Source organism: Thalassophryne amazonica, chromosome 3 (assembly GCF_902500255.1).
Source record: "Thalassophryne amazonica chromosome 3, fThaAma1.1, whole genome shotgun sequence".
Classification (NCBI taxonomy): Eukaryota; Metazoa; Chordata; class Actinopteri; order Batrachoidiformes; family Batrachoididae; genus Thalassophryne; species Thalassophryne amazonica.
The window spans coordinates 82857483-82876151 of record NC_047105.1 but is presented as its reverse complement, the minus strand read 5'-3'; the positions used below and the strand labels follow the sequence as shown (position 1 = coordinate 82876151).

The window sequence follows — 18669 nt, the reverse complement described above, 5'->3', positions numbered from 1 at the left end:
CATCCGGAGGAAACTCATGCAAACACAGGGAGAACATGCAAACTCCACACAGAAAGGCCACAGGCGGGAATTGAACCCATGACCTTCTCGCTGTGAGGTAACAGTGCTAACCACTAATCCACCGTGCTGCCCAGGTCTGACACCATAGAATGAGAAATGACCCCATATCATGATGTTTGCTCCACCATGCTTCACTGTCTTCACAGTCTACTGTGGCTGGAATTCAGTTTTTTTTTTGGGGGGGGGGGGGTCATCTGACAAACTGTCTGTGGCCCTGACACCCAAAAAGAACAATCTTGCTTTCAACAGTACACAATTTTTATTTCAATTTGTTTTCATTTATATAGCACCAAATCACAACAGCGTTGCCTCAAGGCGCTTCACACAAGTAAGGTCTAACCTGACCAACCCCCAGAGCAACAGTGGTAAGGAAAAACTCCCTCTGAGGAAGAAACCTCAAGCAGACCAGACTCAAAGGGGTGACCCTCTGCAGCATTTTGAATCAATTGGAGAGCCCTAATGCTAGACTGTGGTAAACTAGAAAATTAAACATTGCAGTAGTCCAATCTAGAAGAGATAAACGCATGGATCAGGGTCTCAGCATCAGGATGGGACGAATCTTCTCTATATTTCACAGGTGGAAGAAAGTAGTCCCCGTAATATTTCTGATGTGGAGGTCAAAGGGCAAAATGTTGTCATTGTTCTTTAGGCCTGTCAATGAAATTTGGAGAAAGGGTGGGATATGGGCCAAGGAGGGCCATTAACTTTTGGAACAGCTCCGATTAAAGCGGTGAATCCAGGATTGATTTATTTGTCTTTGTTTTACTTTAACATTGTGAGATGATGCATTTTTGTGAATTTCCTCAAGGGATAATGCACAGATCTTTATGAAAAAAAACATTAATTTCTCAAGACATAATGTAGGTATAAGCACTCTACATACGCCTAATATTTCATAAAGATTTGTGCATTATCTCTAGATGAAATTAACAAAAATGTTGAAAAATGCCTTTACTTGCAATGTAAAAAAAAAAAAGCAAAATCATTGATGCGCCCACTTAATTAGATTCACTCCAAAAGTTCATAAATGGCCCAAACCTCACTCTTTCACCAAGTTTTATGTAAACAGGTTTCATAGTTTTTGCGTAATTTTGGTAACAGACAGACGAGCAACACTAAAATCAAAACTTTCTTGGTGGAGTTAATGAGACCATGTCCATTTGGGTCAAACCAGGAACAACAACGGTACCACTCCCCCCCCCCCCCCCCCAAGTTGTTAATTCATTCTGAAAAAAGTCTAACTTGTATTCATTGTGTTTGCAAGACGACAAAAGAAATGGTGTGGTTTTATCATCAAAAGTAAATTACTTGATCTGGCCTGGGGGAGTGGAACAGAGAAGAATTTCAGCTAAAGCTTGTGTCTCCTATGTGGCTTCTGGCAAACTGTAGCTGAAATATCTTAATTTATGCCACTCCGCTATGACTCTGTGTGACTGGTGATGCAACAAAGAGAGGTTGCACTGTGCACAGTTTCTCTGACAGTCACAGAAACGTGTAACTCCTTCAGAGTTGTCTGGGTGTCATGATGGCTTCCCTAGTGTTTTTTTTTTGTACAGTCACTCAGTTTTTGAGAATTGTCTACTCCAGACAAATTTACCATACATATTCTTTTTCTTAATGATCAAAGTAAATAGACATTTTCAGTGACTTGGAGATGTTCATGGTTCTAAAGAAAAAATTGTCTAAAGAAAACTGGCTGTAAAAGGGTGACTTGTATAAACAATAGAGTGTACTGTGGACAAATGGGTATAACTGAGAAAGGGAGAAATTCCCTCTGATTTGAGGTAGAAACCTCAAGCAGACCAGAGTCAAAGGGGTGACCCTCTGCTTGGGCCATGCTACCGACACTTTACAAAACAATTCACAAAACGAATATACAGGAAATTTTGTCAGTGCACAGGACAAGAGGGTTACAGAAACAGACACCACACCCATCTTTGTATGGAGCTTCACTTCAAACAGAGAGAAAAAAACAGAATCAGGCATCAGAAAGACAGCAAATACAGTATAATTTGTCAGCATTAAGCAACAAGAAAAATGAAATATTAAGGTGATCGCTGGCCACTAGCCCCAAAAGACCCAGAATTTCGATAAAGCTGAGGCCGCGGCCCGCTCCATTTCCTAATAAAATGAAATTGAGTAAAAAGCATAGCAACATACTATGCCAGTATGCTAGCCATACGAATGGGAAAATAAGTGTGTCTTAAGTTGGAACTTGAAAGTCTTTACAGAATCTGTTTTATTGATGCAGGGAGATCATTCCACAGAACAGGGGCATAAGGGAAAGCTGTATGACCCACAGACTTTTTATTCACCCTAGGTACACAAGGTAGTCCTGCACCCTGAGAACGCAAAGCCTGGGCCGGTATGTAGGGTTTAATTAGGTCAGCTAGACAGGGAGGTGCCAGTCTGTGAACAATTTTATAGGCTAGTAGCAGAACCTTAAAATCTGATCTCAGAGGGACAGGGAGCCAGTGAAGAGATGACAAAATGCGTGTAATGTGGTCAAGCTTTCTGCTTCCTGTTAAGTCTGGCAGCAGTATTTTGAACCAATTGGAGACCCCTAATGCTTGACTGCGGTTAACCAGAAAATAGAACATTCCAGTAGTCCAATCGAGAAGAGCCGAATGCATGAATCAGGGTCTTGGCATCAGCCATAGACAGGAAGGGACAAATCTTCGCTATATTTCGCAGGTGGAAGAAAGCAGTCCTCGTAATACCTCTAATGTGGAGGTCAAAGGACAACGTAGGATCACAAATTACCCCATGGCTGCTCACTTTGTCAGTGTGAGGTATGACACACAAGCCTAGGCTAAGCATAAGCTGGTCAAATTGATGCCAATATCTCACTGGACCAAGAACCATCATTTCAGTCTTGTCAGAGTTTAAAAGTAGGAAGTTGCTCGACATCCAGATTCTGACTAATGCAAGGCAGTTTTCTAAGGAGTTTGTGGATGAGATTACCAGCAGTTATTGGCATGTATAACTGTCATCAGAATAGCAGTGAAAGGTAATTCCAAAACGCTGCAATATGTGCCCAAGGAGTGCTATATAAAGGGAGAAAAGCAAGGGATCTAAGATGGACCCCTGTGGAACCCCAAATTTCATGTCACTAAAATTAGAGGTAGTGTTATTGTACAAAACAGTGAGAACTAGAGGGTTACACGGGGATAGATTTTCACTCCTGTCCCACTCCCACAGAAAAATTCCTGTCCCATCCCAATCCTGGACGAGAGTTAAAAAAAAAAAAAAAAAAAAAAAAATTTCCTGTCCCATGCCACTCCTGGTAAAAATGACTCCCACTCTCATTCCGCTTCCATTCAGAATGACTCCCGCTCTTGTACCACTCCCATTGTTTCCTTTACTTTTTAGGCAATACACTGAATTTGATTTGATCTTCTCCCCGTTCTTCTTTAGATTACTTTGTGTTCTGCAGTTTTATTTCAAAATAAATGGCAACAGGAACAGTTCATCTGTGGTAATATAGGGAGGCACGTATTGCCTTAGTCCAAAAAAAACAAAACAAAACACCTTCACTAAAAGGCACAAAACATAAATAATGCATTGGCCTGTGATCTTAGAGTTTTTCAATGGAGGACCAGCTTCTAAGTCCCTGTTTCCAGCTCTTTTGGAGGTCAGTTACAGCAAAAAATAATAATAAAAAAGAAAACACGGGTTACACCATGCCTACCGTAGTTGAATAAACCCAAACATAACATATAATGTTGCATATTACTAATTTACTGAACACTTGTTTCTGTTAAAACAGTGGCATTACTTTTATGTTTCAATTGCTAAAACAAAACTGTGCCAAGCAAGACATCTGTCCTTAATGAACAAAAGTGCATAAAGGCATTGCCTTCACAATTCACATACTGTACCTGAGTTTTGGAAAAAAGAAAAAAGGGCATATGATGTAAATATTAAATAAAAAATACAATGGCCACACTTGAATATTTGTCTCTTTGCAAGAAAGCACTGCCCAGAAACTAATTGGGGCTAACTATCAAAATCATTCAACTAACATCTAACACGTTCTTACCTTAAATGTTGCTATGTAGGGAAAAAAGTGTATCTACATTTTCTGAATTGAGCCTGAGGGTGGTGTGCCTCTCCTCAAGTTTTACAAGCAGTGTGTTAACACCGTCAGTCTCGACTCTCCTGAAGTTCAGTAATATTTGCATCTTCCCTGCCAATTCTGTGAACTTAATTGATAAGTCATTATTTCTGACTGTGTTGCAAATCACTTTTTAACACACTGGTTTCTCTGCTGGTATTTGCTCCCTCCACTGCTCTTCTTCTTTGAATTCCCATGGAAAGCAGCGGCCGGAAACACTGTTGGCTTCTGGGCGTGTAGTTCTTTTGACTTGCGTTACAGTGTAGGCTTACCAAAAGAAAACGACAGAATTTTTTTTTTTTTTTGTCCTATTAGTTGGTTCCCACACCTGTCTGTTCCTGTTAACTTTTATCCTGTACCATCCCAATCACATGATAAGTAATAAAGTTGCCTCCCATCTTGTGGGAATCCCACTGGAATCCTCTGACCTGTGGGATTCCTGAAAAAAATGTCAGCCTCTAGTGAGAACTAGTCAGTTATGACGTCCACCGTGCAAGGGCATTCCCAGTAATCCCAAACTGATTCTCCAGCCTATCGAGTAGAATATGATGATCCACTGTATCAAACGCAGCACTAAGATCTAATAGCACCAGAGCGGTAGTGGTGTCTGAATCCATTGCAAAGCAGAAAATCATTTACCGCTTTAGTGAGAGCAGTCTCTGTGGAATGATATTTTTTAAAAGCAGACTGCAGTGGCGCAAAAAGATTATTCTCGGTGAGGTAGTCCATAAGGTGCTGTGAAACCACCTTTTCCAGAATTTTAGAGCAAAGTGATAGATTTCATATCGGCCAATAGTGTTTCAATACACTAGGGTCAAGATTAGATTTCTTAAGTAATGGTTTAATCACTGCAGATTTGAAACATTTAGAAACAGATCCAGAAGTTAAAGAAAGATATATAATTTCCAGCACAGTCAGCCCAAGAGTGGGCCACAGGTCCTTAAATAGTTTTGTTGGTATAGGATCAAATAAACAGGTTGTGCTTTTTGTTGATGTTACGAGTTTCGTCAGCACGCCTAGAGAGATACTCTCAAATTCTGTAAATCCAGGAAATACCTCAGTAATAGCGCCCACCTCAATAGCAGGAGAAATGTGTGTGTGTGTGTGTGTATATATATATGTGTATGTATGTATATGTGTATATATGTGTATGTGTGTGTATATATACACACTAGGACCATTTTAGTGCTGGGTAAATTAAGTGATCACGGCTCATAGCTGTAGGGTTTTATACCACTAAAACATTCTTGGCAAGCCTTATTTTAACTACTTTTGGATGGTTTTAGACACATTGCAAGCAAGAATAATAAACAAGAAATGATATTTATATTGTAATATTTGTAAGATATTTGCATGTTTCTGTGAAAGTCTATGTTAATAAATAGTGTTGAAAATGTTAACACATTAATATTTAATGGACATAGCATTTACTGTCCTCTTCAAAAATGACACACAGTAACTTTTAATCCAGTGAAGCAGGCAGTTTTTCTGTCATTTGGACAGTTTTTTTTTTCTTTCAACATCTGAGTGGGATTGCATTACTTTTTCTTTTTAAACAATATAACACCTAATTGCCACCTAATTGTTTGAACAAGAACTGAACCTGGACTGATTTGTCAAAGCTGCTCTTTTAAATGAAAAACTGTGAATCAGTTTTCCACTTTCCTCTTTCTCTGATGCTGTACCCCTCCTCTTCTCCTCCACTCTCCCTCTTTCTCTCTCTCTCTTGCTCCCTCCCCCTCTAATCACTCACTCTGCTGTTTTTCAAACTTGGAGCTTTTTGGAAACACGAAGCCTTTCAACTGTAAAATAAACTGTAAATTTCTGAATATATATCACACATGGACACAGACGGACCTCTGGAATTACTTTTGTATTTGAAATGCCTTAAACAAATTAAAATGTGAAATACCAAGGGGCTGAATACTTTTGCAAGAAACTGTGTGTGTGTATATATATATATATATATATATATATATATATATATATATATATAATAAAAGCACATGACTGACATTCAGAGCTGTATTTAAACTTGAAACCTCAGCTTTGTTCTTCTTTATGAGATCATGAGGAATTGTTTGTCGGTCTGTGTGACTTGCGCTTTGTGTGTGTCTGACTTTTGTCTCTGCCTTCACAGCAAATTCCGAACGCCCATAAGGACTGGGTGTGTGCCCTGGCGTACGTTCCGGGTCGGCCCATGCTGCTCAGCGGCTGTCGTGGCGGCATGTTGAAAGTGTGGAATGTGGACAACTTTACCCCTATTGGAGAAGTCAGAGGTCATGAAAGTCCCATCAACGCCATATGTACAAACTCAAGACAGATCTTCACTGCATCTAGGTAAGAAGATGAAGAAGGAAAAAAGCTTTTACTTAATTATCCACTCATCTAATCATGCAAAATAAAAATGTTCATCACTGGTGATTATCCCCCGCTGGCCAAAGGCCTGAAGGGGGATTATTTCGTGGAGATTTCCGTCCATCAGTCTGTCTGTCCATCCCAAAAATGGTATAAGCATTCTGAAATAAACTCCTCACAGTTTTAGGAGGAATTTTGTAAAATTTGGTACAAGTCCTTGTTATAAGTTGGTAATATGCATATTATCATATTTTTCGATTTGGGCCTATTTTACAAGTGTTATGGCCTGTGATTAACAAATTTAGATTAGTCAGTTTCATGAGAGGGTGCCTGCATTCTGAAATCAACTATCAAACCTTAAAATGTTAAGTACTTGTACCAAAGCAACATTTGCCAGTGGGGATATTGTGCTCTCAGAGCACTCTTGTTTATGTTTTCTAAACTGTTGTGGAGATTACACACTCACACTCAGTTTCTTGGAAGATTAATGGATATTATGATGGCTAATTTCAATTTCAATTCATTCCATTTTATATAGCGCCAAATCACAACAAAGCTGCCTCAAGGCACATCACACAAGTAAGGTCTAACCTTACCAACCCCTAGAGCAAGCACACAGGCAACAGTGGCAAGGAAAACCACTCTGTGGCCTGCAGACGTCTTATTCACCCTAGGGACACAAAGTAGTCCTGTTCCCTGAGAACACAGAGCTCGGGCCGGTAGGTAGGGTTTAAATAGATGAGGTAAGTAGGGAGGTGCTCGTCCTTGAATAATTTTAGGACTTTAAAATCCGACCTCACAGAGACAGGAAGCCAGTGAAGATACGGCAATATGGGTGTAATGTGGTTGAACTTTCAGCTTCTTGTCAAAAGTCTGGCAGCAGCATTTTGAACCAATTGGAGACCCCTAATGCAACCCCAATTCCAATCAAGTTGAGACGTTGTGTAAAATGTAAATAAAAACAGAATACAATGACTTTGCAAATCCTCTTCAACCTATATTCAATTGAATACACCACAAAGACGAGATATTTAATGTTCAAACTGATAAACTTTGTTTTTGTGCAAATATTTGCTCATTTTGAAATGGATGCCTGCAACAAATTTCAAAAAAGCTGGGACAGTGGTATGCTTACCACTGTGTTACATCATCTTTCCTTCTAACAACACTCAATAAGTGTTTGGGAACTGAGGACACTAATTGTTGAAGCTTTGTATGTGGAATTCTTTCCCATTCTTGCTTGATGTACGAATTCAGTTGTTCAACAGTCTGGGGTCTCAGTTGTCGTATTTTGCACTTCATAATGCGCCACACATTTTCAGTGGGCAACAGGTCTGGACTGCAGGCAATCCAGTCTAGTACCCACACTCTTTTGCTATGAAGCCACACTGTTGTAACATGTGCAGAATGTGGCTTGGCATTGTCTTGCTGAAATAAGCAGGGACGTCCCTGAAAAAGACGTTTGATGGCAGCATGCGTTGCTCCAAAACCTCGATGTACCTTTCAGCATTGATGGCACCATCACAGATGTGTAAATTGCCCATGCCATGGGCACTAACACACCCCCATACTATCACAGATGCTGGCTTTTGAACTTTGCGCTGGTAACAATCTGGATTGTCTGTTTCCGCTCTTGTCCGGAGGACACGATGTTCATGATTTCCAAAAACAATTTGAAATGTGGACTTATCAGACCACAGCACACTTTTCCACTTTGCGTCTGTCCATATCAAATGAGCTCGGGCTCAGAGAAGGCGGCAGCGTTTCTGGATGTTGTTGTATAGCTTTCGCTTTGCATGGTAGAGTTTTAACTTACACTTGTAGATGTAGCGACTAATTGTGTTAACTGACAATGGTTTTCTGAAGTGTTTCTGAGCTCACGCGGTAAGATCCTTTACACAAATGATGTCTGTTTTTAATGCAGTGCCGCCTGAGGGACCGAAGGCCACGGGCATTCAGTGTTGGTTTTTGGCCTTGCTGCTTACGTGTAGAAAGTTCTCCAGATTCTCTGAATCTTATGATTATATTATGGACTGTAGATGATGGAATCCCTAAATTCCTTGCAATTGAACATTGAGAAACGTTAAACTGTTGGACTATTTTTTCATGCAGTTGTTCACAAAGTGGTGATCCTCACTCCATCTTTGCTTGTGAATGGCTGCGCCTGTTGGGGATGCTCCTTTTATACCCAATGATGACACTCAGTGTCCTCAGTTCCCAAATGCTTATTGAGTGTTGTTAGAAGGAAAGGTGATGTAACACAGTGGCAAACATACCACTGTCCCAGCTTTTTTTTTTAAACGTGTTGCAGTCATCTATTTCAAAATGAGAAAATATTTGCACAAAAACAATAAAGTTTATCAGTTTGAACATTAAATATCTTGTCTTTGTGGTGTATTCAATTGAATAAAGGTTGAATAGGATTTGCAAATCATTGCATTCTGTTTTTATTTACATTTTACACAATGTCCCAACTTCATTGGAATTGGGTTTGTAGAACATTGCAGTAGTCCAATCTAGAAAAGACAAACGCATGAATCAGAGTCTCAGCATCTGTCATAGACAGGATGGGATGAATCTTCACTATATTTCGCAGGTGGAAGAAAGCAGTCCTCGTAATATCTCCGTGTAGGACAATGTAGGATCAAAAATCACACCAATGTTCCTCACTTTGTCAGCTGGTCAAACTGATGCCTATGTCTCACTGGACCAAGAACCATCATTTCAGTGTTGTCCGAGTTTAAACTCAGACAAGGCTCCATCAGCCGTGAAACAAAAAGGAGCCTGTGATTTATCCTGAAGAAGAGGAGGGGAGGTAGCCAGGAATTATTCAGACAGGTCATCCTCAATTTCTGGACAGAAATTGGAATAGGTATAGTATAAACTGGAATAGGTACAGTGCAGAACGTATATGGTAGCACGGTGGATTAGTGGTTAGCACTGCTGCCTCACAGAAAGAAGGTCATGGGATTGTGGTTTTTCTGTGTGGAGTTTGCATGTTCTCCCTGTGTTTGTGTGGGAAACCCACACAAATAGTCTTGTGCTCTGATTTCCTCCCACATTTAAAGACATGCAGGTTAGGTGAACTGGAAACTTTATAATTGTCAAGGGCTCCCTTGCAAAAGAGATTTCAATCTCAATGGGACTAACCTGGTTAAATAAATTTTAAAATGAATAAAACCTTCAATGAAGAACAAGTATTGTTCCTGTCCATGCAGGTTGAAACAGGTCAACGGGTCTTGCTTAGTTCCTTGAAGATATTTTGATACTCATCCAGAAAAGCTTGGTAGATTTTATCCATGACCTGGATGAGCATCAAAATGTCTTCGAGGAACAAAGTAAGACCACTTGACCTGTTTCAACCTGCTTGGACAGGAACAATACTTGTTCTGCACTATACCTATTCCAGTTTGATTCCTCTTTTTAAAATTAAGTTGGTTGATTTTTGGTCTTGTCCGAGTTTAAAAGTAAGAATTTACTGGGCAGCCAGCTTTTCACTGACGCAAGGCAATCCTCTAAGAATTTTATCTGTATGAGATTATCAGCAGTTATCGGCATGTATAACATATCATCAGCATAGCAATGAATGGTAATCCCAGAATGCAGTAATATGTGCCCAAAGGGGTGCTCTATAAAGGGGAGAGAAGCAGGGGGCCTAAGACGGACCCCTGTGGAACCCCATATTTCATGTCACCAAGGTTAGAGGTTTTGTTGTACAAGACACAGTGAGAATGACTGGTTTGGTATGATGTCAACCATGCAAGGATGTTCCCAGTAATCCCAAAATGATTCTCCAGCCTATCAGGTAGAATACGATGATCCACCATATCAAACGCAGCACTAAGATCTAACAGCACCAGAATCATAGTGGTGTCTGAATCCATTGCAAGCAGAAGATCATTTACCACTTTTGTGAGAGGTGTCTCAGTGGAATGGTCTGTTCTAAATGCAGACTGCAATGGCTCAAAGAGATTATACCCAGTAAGGTGGTCCACAAGCTGCTGTGAAACCACTTTTTCCAAAATTTGACCAAAATGATAGATTTGATTTCGACCTATAGTTTTTCAATACACTAGGGTCAAGATTGGATGTCTTAAGTTATGGTTTAAATCACTGCAGATTTTTAACATTTGGGAACAGATCCAGAGGTTAATGACAGAGTAACAATTTGCAACGCAATAGGCCCAAGAGTGGGCCACAGGTCCTTAAACAGTTTTGTTGGTATCTGGTCGAACAAGCAGGTTGTGCTTTTAGCAAACATTACATTACAAGTTTCATCAGTACGCCCAGTGAGATACTATCAAATTTGATAAATCTAGGTAATATATCGGTGATGACACCTACCTCGATAGTGTGTAGTGGCTGGATTAAGGCATGCTGGGATATAACGTATTGTCATCTGTTTTCTTCCCAAAGTAATCTAAAAAATCTTGGGCTGTATAAGGAGAGCGACTTACAGGTGGTTGTCCATGACTAACTGTTGCCACTGTGTCGAACAGGAACTTTGAATTATGCTTGGTTTCGTTGAGGAAATCAGAGTAATAGGCCCGCTTTTTATGTGTTTTACTCTTTTAATTCATGTCATTAGTAATTGGAGCGGGCCGCGGCCTCAACTTTACCTAAATTCTGGGTCTTTTAGTGAAGCTTAGGGATAGCGACCGGCGATCACCTTAGTATTTCTTCTGTTTTTCTTGTTGATTAATGCTGGCAAATTATACAGTATTTTTTGTCTTTCTAATGCCTGATTCTGTTTTTACTCTAAGGTGCAGCTCCATCCAGAGATGGGAGTTGTATTTGTGTTGGCGACTCTGCTGTCCTGTGCACCAACAGCAGTTCTTGTATATTTGTCCGTGAATTGTTTCTGTAATTTGTTTGTAGCATGGCCCAAGCAGAGGGTCACCCCTTTGAGTCTGGTCTGCTTGAGGTTTCTTCCTCAGAAGGCGTTTTTCCTTACCACTGTTGCTCTGGGGGTTGGTAAGGTTAGACCTTACCTGTGTGAAGCGCCTTGAGGTAACTCTGTTGTGATTTGGCACTATATAAAGGAAATAAAATGAAATATTTTTGTGTAGGCTCTCAGTTGTCCAGATGGTTTCCATAGTAGAGAAGCTTGAATCTTCGACTGGACTGGGTTGCTTGACATGAGAACGTTTCGCTTCAAATCGCAGAAGCTTCCTCAGCTAAAATTCTTGCTCTGGTGGTCTGACTTCTGTCTTGACTCTTGTAGAGAAGAATAATCAAGAAGTCACAAAAGCTGGAGTTTTAAACCTAACCAGACCCCTCCTACCGAGAGGCAGACTGCTATAGGCTAGTGACTAAACAATAGCTCTAATTAGCACCTATTGTGCTCTAGTTAGCACCCTCTTAATGACAGGGCAGCTGTCCCTCCTAATGATGGGACGGACCCTCTCATGATGGCTCCCTTGACGACTCTGCTGATGACGTGAATGACTCATTACCATGAACAAAAGACTGAAACTGCTTTGACCTGATTACCCCATTGTAAACAGGGGATAAAGCGTGTCTCAGACCCCCTCCCCAGTTAAGGCTGGGTTTCAAACGTTTCACAAAGAATGCCTCCTTGACCCCTCTCTCAAACTATTTCTTCTCTCTGGCTAATATTTTAACTTCCTTGTCCTCAAACGTGTGGTTAGTGTCTTTAAGGTGGAGATGAACTGCAGACTGAGGTCCACTGGTGCCCTCTCTGTGGTGCTGGTATAGCCTTCTGTGTAAAGGTTGCTTAGTCTCACCTATGTAGTGTTCGTTACAGTTTTCCTGACATCTGATAGAATACACTACATTGCTCTGTTTGTAACTAGGGATCATGTCCTTAGGGTGAACTCATTTCTGTCTCAAGGTGTTAACCGGTTTAAAGTAAACTTGGATTTTGTGCTGTCTGAAGATCCTCTGTAGTTTTTCCCCTACTCCTGCTAAATAAGGGAGAGAAACTCCTTCTTGTCTCCGTCTCCTGTCTGTCTGGTCTTTGTTCTCTGAGACTTCTGCACTTTGTCCAGTGACCATCGTGGGTACCCACATACTGTGAGGGCTTTCCGGACAAGTTGTTGTTCTTTAGCCCTTCCCTCTGCAGTTGTGGGCACCTGTAGGGCTCTGTGTTGAAGTGTCCTGATCACCCCCAAGCTTGTGTTCAAGGGGGTGGTTTGAGCCAAAGAGCAGATATTGGTCAGTGTGAGTTGGTTTTCTGTAAACCCCTGTCTGGAGCTGCCTGTTCTCTCCAATCCTAACATCACAGTCCAAGAAGGCTAAATGGTTGTTTCTGGCATCCTCACGTGTGAACTTGAAATCGGTGTCCACCGAGTTGATGTGTTCTGTAAAGTCCTCAGCTTCCTGTTGCTTGATTTTAACCCACATGTTATCAACATATCTGAACCAGTGACTGGGAGAGATGCCTGTGAAAGATGTCAAGACTGTCTTCTCCACTCGCTCCATGTACAGATTGGCCACAATGGGAGATACCGGAGACCCCATCGCACAACCATGAATCTGCCTGTAGTAATTCCCCCTGAACAGGAAATACGTGGTGTTAAGACAGATCTCCAAGAGTTGGCAGATGTGGTCTGGTGTGAGTTTGGTCCTTTCAAGTAGAGACACATCCTCCAGCAGTCTTTGCCTCACAGCTGAGACGGCCTCAGCAGTGGGGATGCAGGTGAACAATGAAGTCACATCAAATGACACGATTGTTTCATCTGCCTCCAGCTGCAGGTCCTTGATCTTGTTCATAAAATCTTGTGTGTTCTTACCCACTAGAGGAGCCAAAATCCACTTGAGGTGCTTGGCCAAATTGTACGTGATGGAATCTGTGCTATATACAATAGGCCTGAGTGGCACGTCCTGTTTGTGGATTTTGGGCAGTCCATAGATGCACGGAGTGGCGTTCCCAGGGTACAGTCTGTAGTATGTCTGCCTGTCGATCAGTCCCTCTTTCTCCAGGTTTTGGAGGTAGCTAATGATTTTCTTCTTATAGCCGCTCGTGGGGTCTCTCTTCAGACGTTCGTATGTATTGGAGTCACTGAGCAAGTTGATGATCTTGGCCTCGTAGTCCGATGTGTTCAGGACCACCGTGTGTTGGGTATTTTCTCCTCCAAACATTTTTAAAACCTTTAACAAGACAAACAGAGTCAAGAAACACCAGTGAGACAGAAAGTCAAATTTTACGCGCGGAGTGCAGTCAGGCTGTACACCAAGGCTACACTAAAGTCTGGCCTGCTTTTCCGCTCTTTTTATTAAGAGACGCCCTCATCACATAAACAAAAAACTTGTCCTAAGGGTGGGGGTGATGACGCAAGACAAGTTTCTTCCCGTAACATAAACGCATACGTCAATAAGTGCAGCTGTAAGGAAGAACACTTTCTTTTACACAGGTCAGCACATCTCGTTCGTCTGTTGCAGTTATCAGCTGTTCTGCATCTGCCTGAAGTGTCCTGTCCTTCACACTCCTTCACACTAAGCACCACATCACAACAGTCAAAACGTTCTCTTACTCCCAGTCGTTAGAGGCTGCGAAAACAAAGTTATATTATAATAATAAGTACATCCAGCCCTTCATTCCCAGCTCAGATTGACCCCAGAGTGCTAAAACAAAATTGAATTCTCAGGATTGCGTTAAGACAGGTGCAAAACAGCACAACACCGTTCTCATGAGAAAGAAGACAAAGCTAAAACAAGGTTGAATAACACGTACATTCTCAGGGTGAAGTGCAAAACAGCACAACACCGTTCTCATGAGAAAGAAGACAAAGCTAAAACAAGGTTGAATAACACGTACATTCTCAGGGTGAAGTGCAAAACAGCACAACACCGTTCTCATGAGAAAGAAGACAAATGTACAAATGTTTAACAGTGATAACATATATACAAAATCTTTAACACCGTGCATCTGCCTTTATCCGCTGGCAGGATAAGGATGCTTTGGTCCTTTTGCAGTGCTGATAATGCTTTCCGTTCTTCTCCTGTGATGTTGGACGGAGGCGGCTTAGCACTGTTTGGCACTGCTGTGACTTAGTCGGAGGTCTGGTTAGGTTTAAAACTCCAGCTTTTGTGACTTCTTCATTATTCTTCTCTACAAGAGTCAAGACAGAAGTCAGACCACCAGAGCAAGAATTTTAGCTGAGGAAGCTTCTGCCATTTGAAGCGAAACGTCCTCGCGTCAAGCAACCCAGTCCAGTTGAAGATTCAAGCTTCTCTACTATGGAAACCACCTGGACAACTGAGAGCCTACACAAAAACATTGCGACCAACTGTGGGCTTGAGGCCCCGGCACTGGTATGGAAAAGACTGCTAAAAAGATAGCTAACTTTAGAAACCACTTAAGATTTAACCTGAGATGCAAACAAACAATGTTATTCCCAAATGCATGAAGCAAAAGGCACTAGAAGCAGGTCACACAGCAGAAAAGATCCAGCACAGCCTCCGTCCAACATCACAGAAGAAGAACGGAAAGCGTTGTCAGCACTGCAAAAGGACCAAAGCATCCTTATCCTGCCAGCGGATAAAGGCAGATGCACGGTGGTCCTGAACACATCGGACTACGAGGCCAAGATCAACAACTTGTAATTCCTGTTTAGGGGGAATTACTACAGGCAGATTCATGGTTGTGCGATGGGGTCTCCGGTATCCCCCATTGTGGCCAATCTGTACATGGAGCGAGTGGAAAAGACAGCCTTAAAGGCAGCTCCAGACAGGGGTTTACAGAAAACCAGCTCACACTGACCAATATCTGCTCTTTGCCTCATTTAGGCCACACTGCTCTCCTAGGTGCTGAAAGAGTTGAGCGAAAACACCTGCTGTGGGTCTGTACTTCTTTTTACGCTGCACACCAGCAGTTATCACCACAGAGGTCACATTTATGCTGGGTTTGAGTGGCATTTGCTGTGATCTAAAAGAATGACGTCATCGTTCCTCACTGTTCATATGCCAGGAACTCAAACAACTCATGCTGAGGGAGGGAGAGAGATTTTGAACACACACAACTTTGACAAATTCTCTGGACATCAGCTGATGAGGAACTCATTTTGCACTTTCTCGGCGGGTGTTCAGCGGCAAGAATAGAAGGCACACGGGTGCATCCTGTGTCTCCCTCAGCCCGCTGGGATAATACTGCCCCTAACTCGGAAGCGTCTACCTTAACAATAAACTGCTTCTCTGGCTCAGGTTGGGTGAGTATAGGTGCTGTGGAAAAGCGTTGTTTCAACAGGTGGAATGCAGTGTCAGCTTGTGGTGACCATTGGAATGAGATTTTGGATGTTTGTGCAGTGGTGTGGCGACCTGGCTGTACCCATGGATAAAGTGTCGATAAAAATTTGTAAACTCCAGAAATTGTTGCAGTTGTTTGCGGGTTAATGGAACGGGCCAGTCAGTAACAGCCTTGACCTTGGAACGGTCCGGTTCCATAGGGTTGGGTGAGACAATGAACCCGAGGAAAGACTAAACTCGCACTTCTCTGCCTTGATGAAAAGGCGGTTATCAAGGAGTCACTGGAGGACTACTGGAGAACATGCCAAGTGTGTGACACAGGATCAGGTGAGAAAATCAAAATATCGTCTAGGTAGATGCAAACGACCTGGTTTAAGAAGTCACGGAGGACATTGTTGACCAATGATTGGAATGTAGCGGGGGCATTGGTCAGGCCGAATGGCATAAGAAAATACTCAGTGGCCAAATGGAGTATTGAAAGCAGTCTTCCACTCGCCCCCCTCTCGGACACAGACCAGGTGGTAGGTGTTACGCAAATCTAATTTGGTAAATTGGATCGCCACATGCAGGGAACTGAATGCGGAATGAAGGAGGAACAGAGGGTAGCAATTGTGGACCATGATGCCATTCAGTCTCTCGAAATCAATGCAGAGGTGAAGAGTACCTCCCCCCCCCCCCCCCCACAAAATAGAAGCCGGCGCCCGTGGGTGATGACAAGTGCTGGATCAACCCAGCTGCTGGATGTAGGTCTCCATAGCTTCTGTTCTGGCTGTGAGAGGTTGTACAACCTGCTGGATGGTATCTCAGCGCCCAGAAGGAGATCTATGGTGCACTCATAAGGCCAATGTGGGGGAAGCGAGAGTGCATGGTCCTTGCTGAAAACCTCAGCGAGGTTGTGGTACTCCGGTGGAACCAAGTGGATCAGGGGGTGAATCGACCACCTTTCTGGCAGATACGCTGGGCAGAATCAAGGATTGTAGACGCCCATGGTAGCAAGCCTTGCTGAGTCATGGCCCTAGACGGCCATTCAATCCGGGGGTTGCCCAAGAACTACAGGAGAGGTGGAAGGAATAACAAAAAACTGAGTGTGTTCTCGATGGTTACCAGAAACGACTTGGAAATTTGTTAGTTGTTCAGTATCAGAGTTCATACAGTTCTGGGAAAACAGTTCTTGGAAATAGTTATTGGTACTAGTTCTTGGAACAGTTCAAGGAGCCAGTTCTTGGAAACAGTTCTTAGTCATACACAGTCACAAACAGGGGCAGGGTGAGAACGGGATCTCACAGAACATGAAAGAACATAACTGAAACGTGGCATAGCTACGCAGTCTGTAGCTGAGAGCTGGAGAGTTCCAAAGTGATGTCATGCAGAATGTGACCTGGGAGCCAGGAACGTGTGCAACAAGGAAGCCGCACAGGAGTGTCTGGAAACACCAAAAACATCAACAAGCTCTAACACATAAATTAGAGTTGGCCAGTTTACCTTGGAATGAGCTGCCGAGAGCCCAGACATCAGAGAGCATGGAAGCGGCAGGAAAGACAAGGTCAAGGTCATGGAAGCTTCACAATCAGGATGCATTGTAAAAATCTGGCAGTCAATGAGGTGAAAGCCTGGGTTTAAGTAACTCGCTGCTAATGAGCCACTCGTGAACGTCAGGTGTGTGTCGATGATGAGCAGCAGGTGTTCCTTGGCTGAGAGTGCACCATCTGGGGGAAAACTAACAAACTTCTCACAAGGTTAAAACAGACAGGAAAAGGAGGCAGGCAAAGGCAGCCCACATCATCTCTTCTCTTAAAAAAAAAAAAAAAAAAATGTGGGTCAGATTTTTTTTTTTTTTTTTTTTTTTTTTTTTTTTTTTTTTTTTTTTTTTGCTGGTGGGGTGGGGGCGGGGGGTGGCAGGGGTGTGGCTGGTGCGTACTATGAAATGTAGTCTCTTCTACAGTGCTCCCCAATATATTCCTGGTGTTGCCCAGGTTATCTCTCCACTTGCGTGGTGTGCAGGAAAAGTAGGGGTGGAGAGTGAGATTTTCTTCTCTTACGGGCTGCACAAATAGCAGGGCGCAGTTTCATAAGGCAGTCTAATCTTCTAGCCTATTCAACTTATTTAGTCGACTAAGGTTAGTCACCCAAAATTGAACATTGTTAGTCACCCAAAAATGTAGACTAACCGTCTTACATTATTTGACGATTTTCACTGGCATAGCGGCCTCGCGAGTGCCATTGGCCAGAAACGCCTCCAGTGCCTGAGAGTTTTGTTTCCTTCGGGTTTGTTGTCTGCTACAACCATGGCCAAAGTGGAGGAAGCTCCTTTTGGTGTAATCCGAGCGACGTGCCAAATTAACATCCCTCACCATTCGGCACTTTGGCGACTTGGAGACGTGGATGGTGTCGCGGACAACCTGCTTAAAGGTGCCACAGGTGTAAAACTTCAGTACAATCAAAACCTGAAGGGCTGGCTGTAAACATCTCTAATGGATTATTTCGGTCCCAGAACACCCGCTCCTTCAGCCATTTTTGAGGTAAGATACTGAAGTTTTGTCAACTAAAATAAGATAAGCCTCCTCTGTACCAGACTAAAAACATTAGTTAGGTAATGTGAAACATTAGCCGACTAAGCGCTTTGTGCATGAGTAGCACCCGTGCAACGATCATGTCTCTTTCGGTTATCACACCACCCATAATAGCTATGTTCCTGAGTTAGGTCAGGTGTACAATGGCAATGCATACCCGGTATGTGCTGTGTTCTTGAGCTTTCGCAAGACCTGTAGAATGTGTATGTGCAGCAGTGAAGGTCTCCATGGGTAGTCTCCGACCTTCCACGGTACTGAACATACACAACACCCACGTCTCACACACGGTTTTTCCTTTTTTCATCACCTGTAGACTCCCTGTAGCAGCGTGTACGGCGAGTTGTGATGGAGGCTTTA

General features: G+C 42.6%; 1 protein-coding gene across 4 annotated transcripts in view; it reads left to right on the top strand.

The window, feature by feature from the left end:
* Positions 1 to 18669, top strand: part of kif21b (kinesin family member 21B) — a 178888-nt gene that overhangs the window by 157593 nt on the left and 2626 nt on the right. For all 4 annotated transcript variants that reach the window (XM_034166974.1, XM_034166975.1, XM_034166973.1 and 1 more), the window contains one exon: positions 6318 to 6517. In XM_034166974.1, the coding sequence (XP_034022865.1) occupies positions 6318 to 6517 (200 nt within the window). The remainder of the gene's footprint in view (positions 1 to 6317; positions 6518 to 18669) is intronic.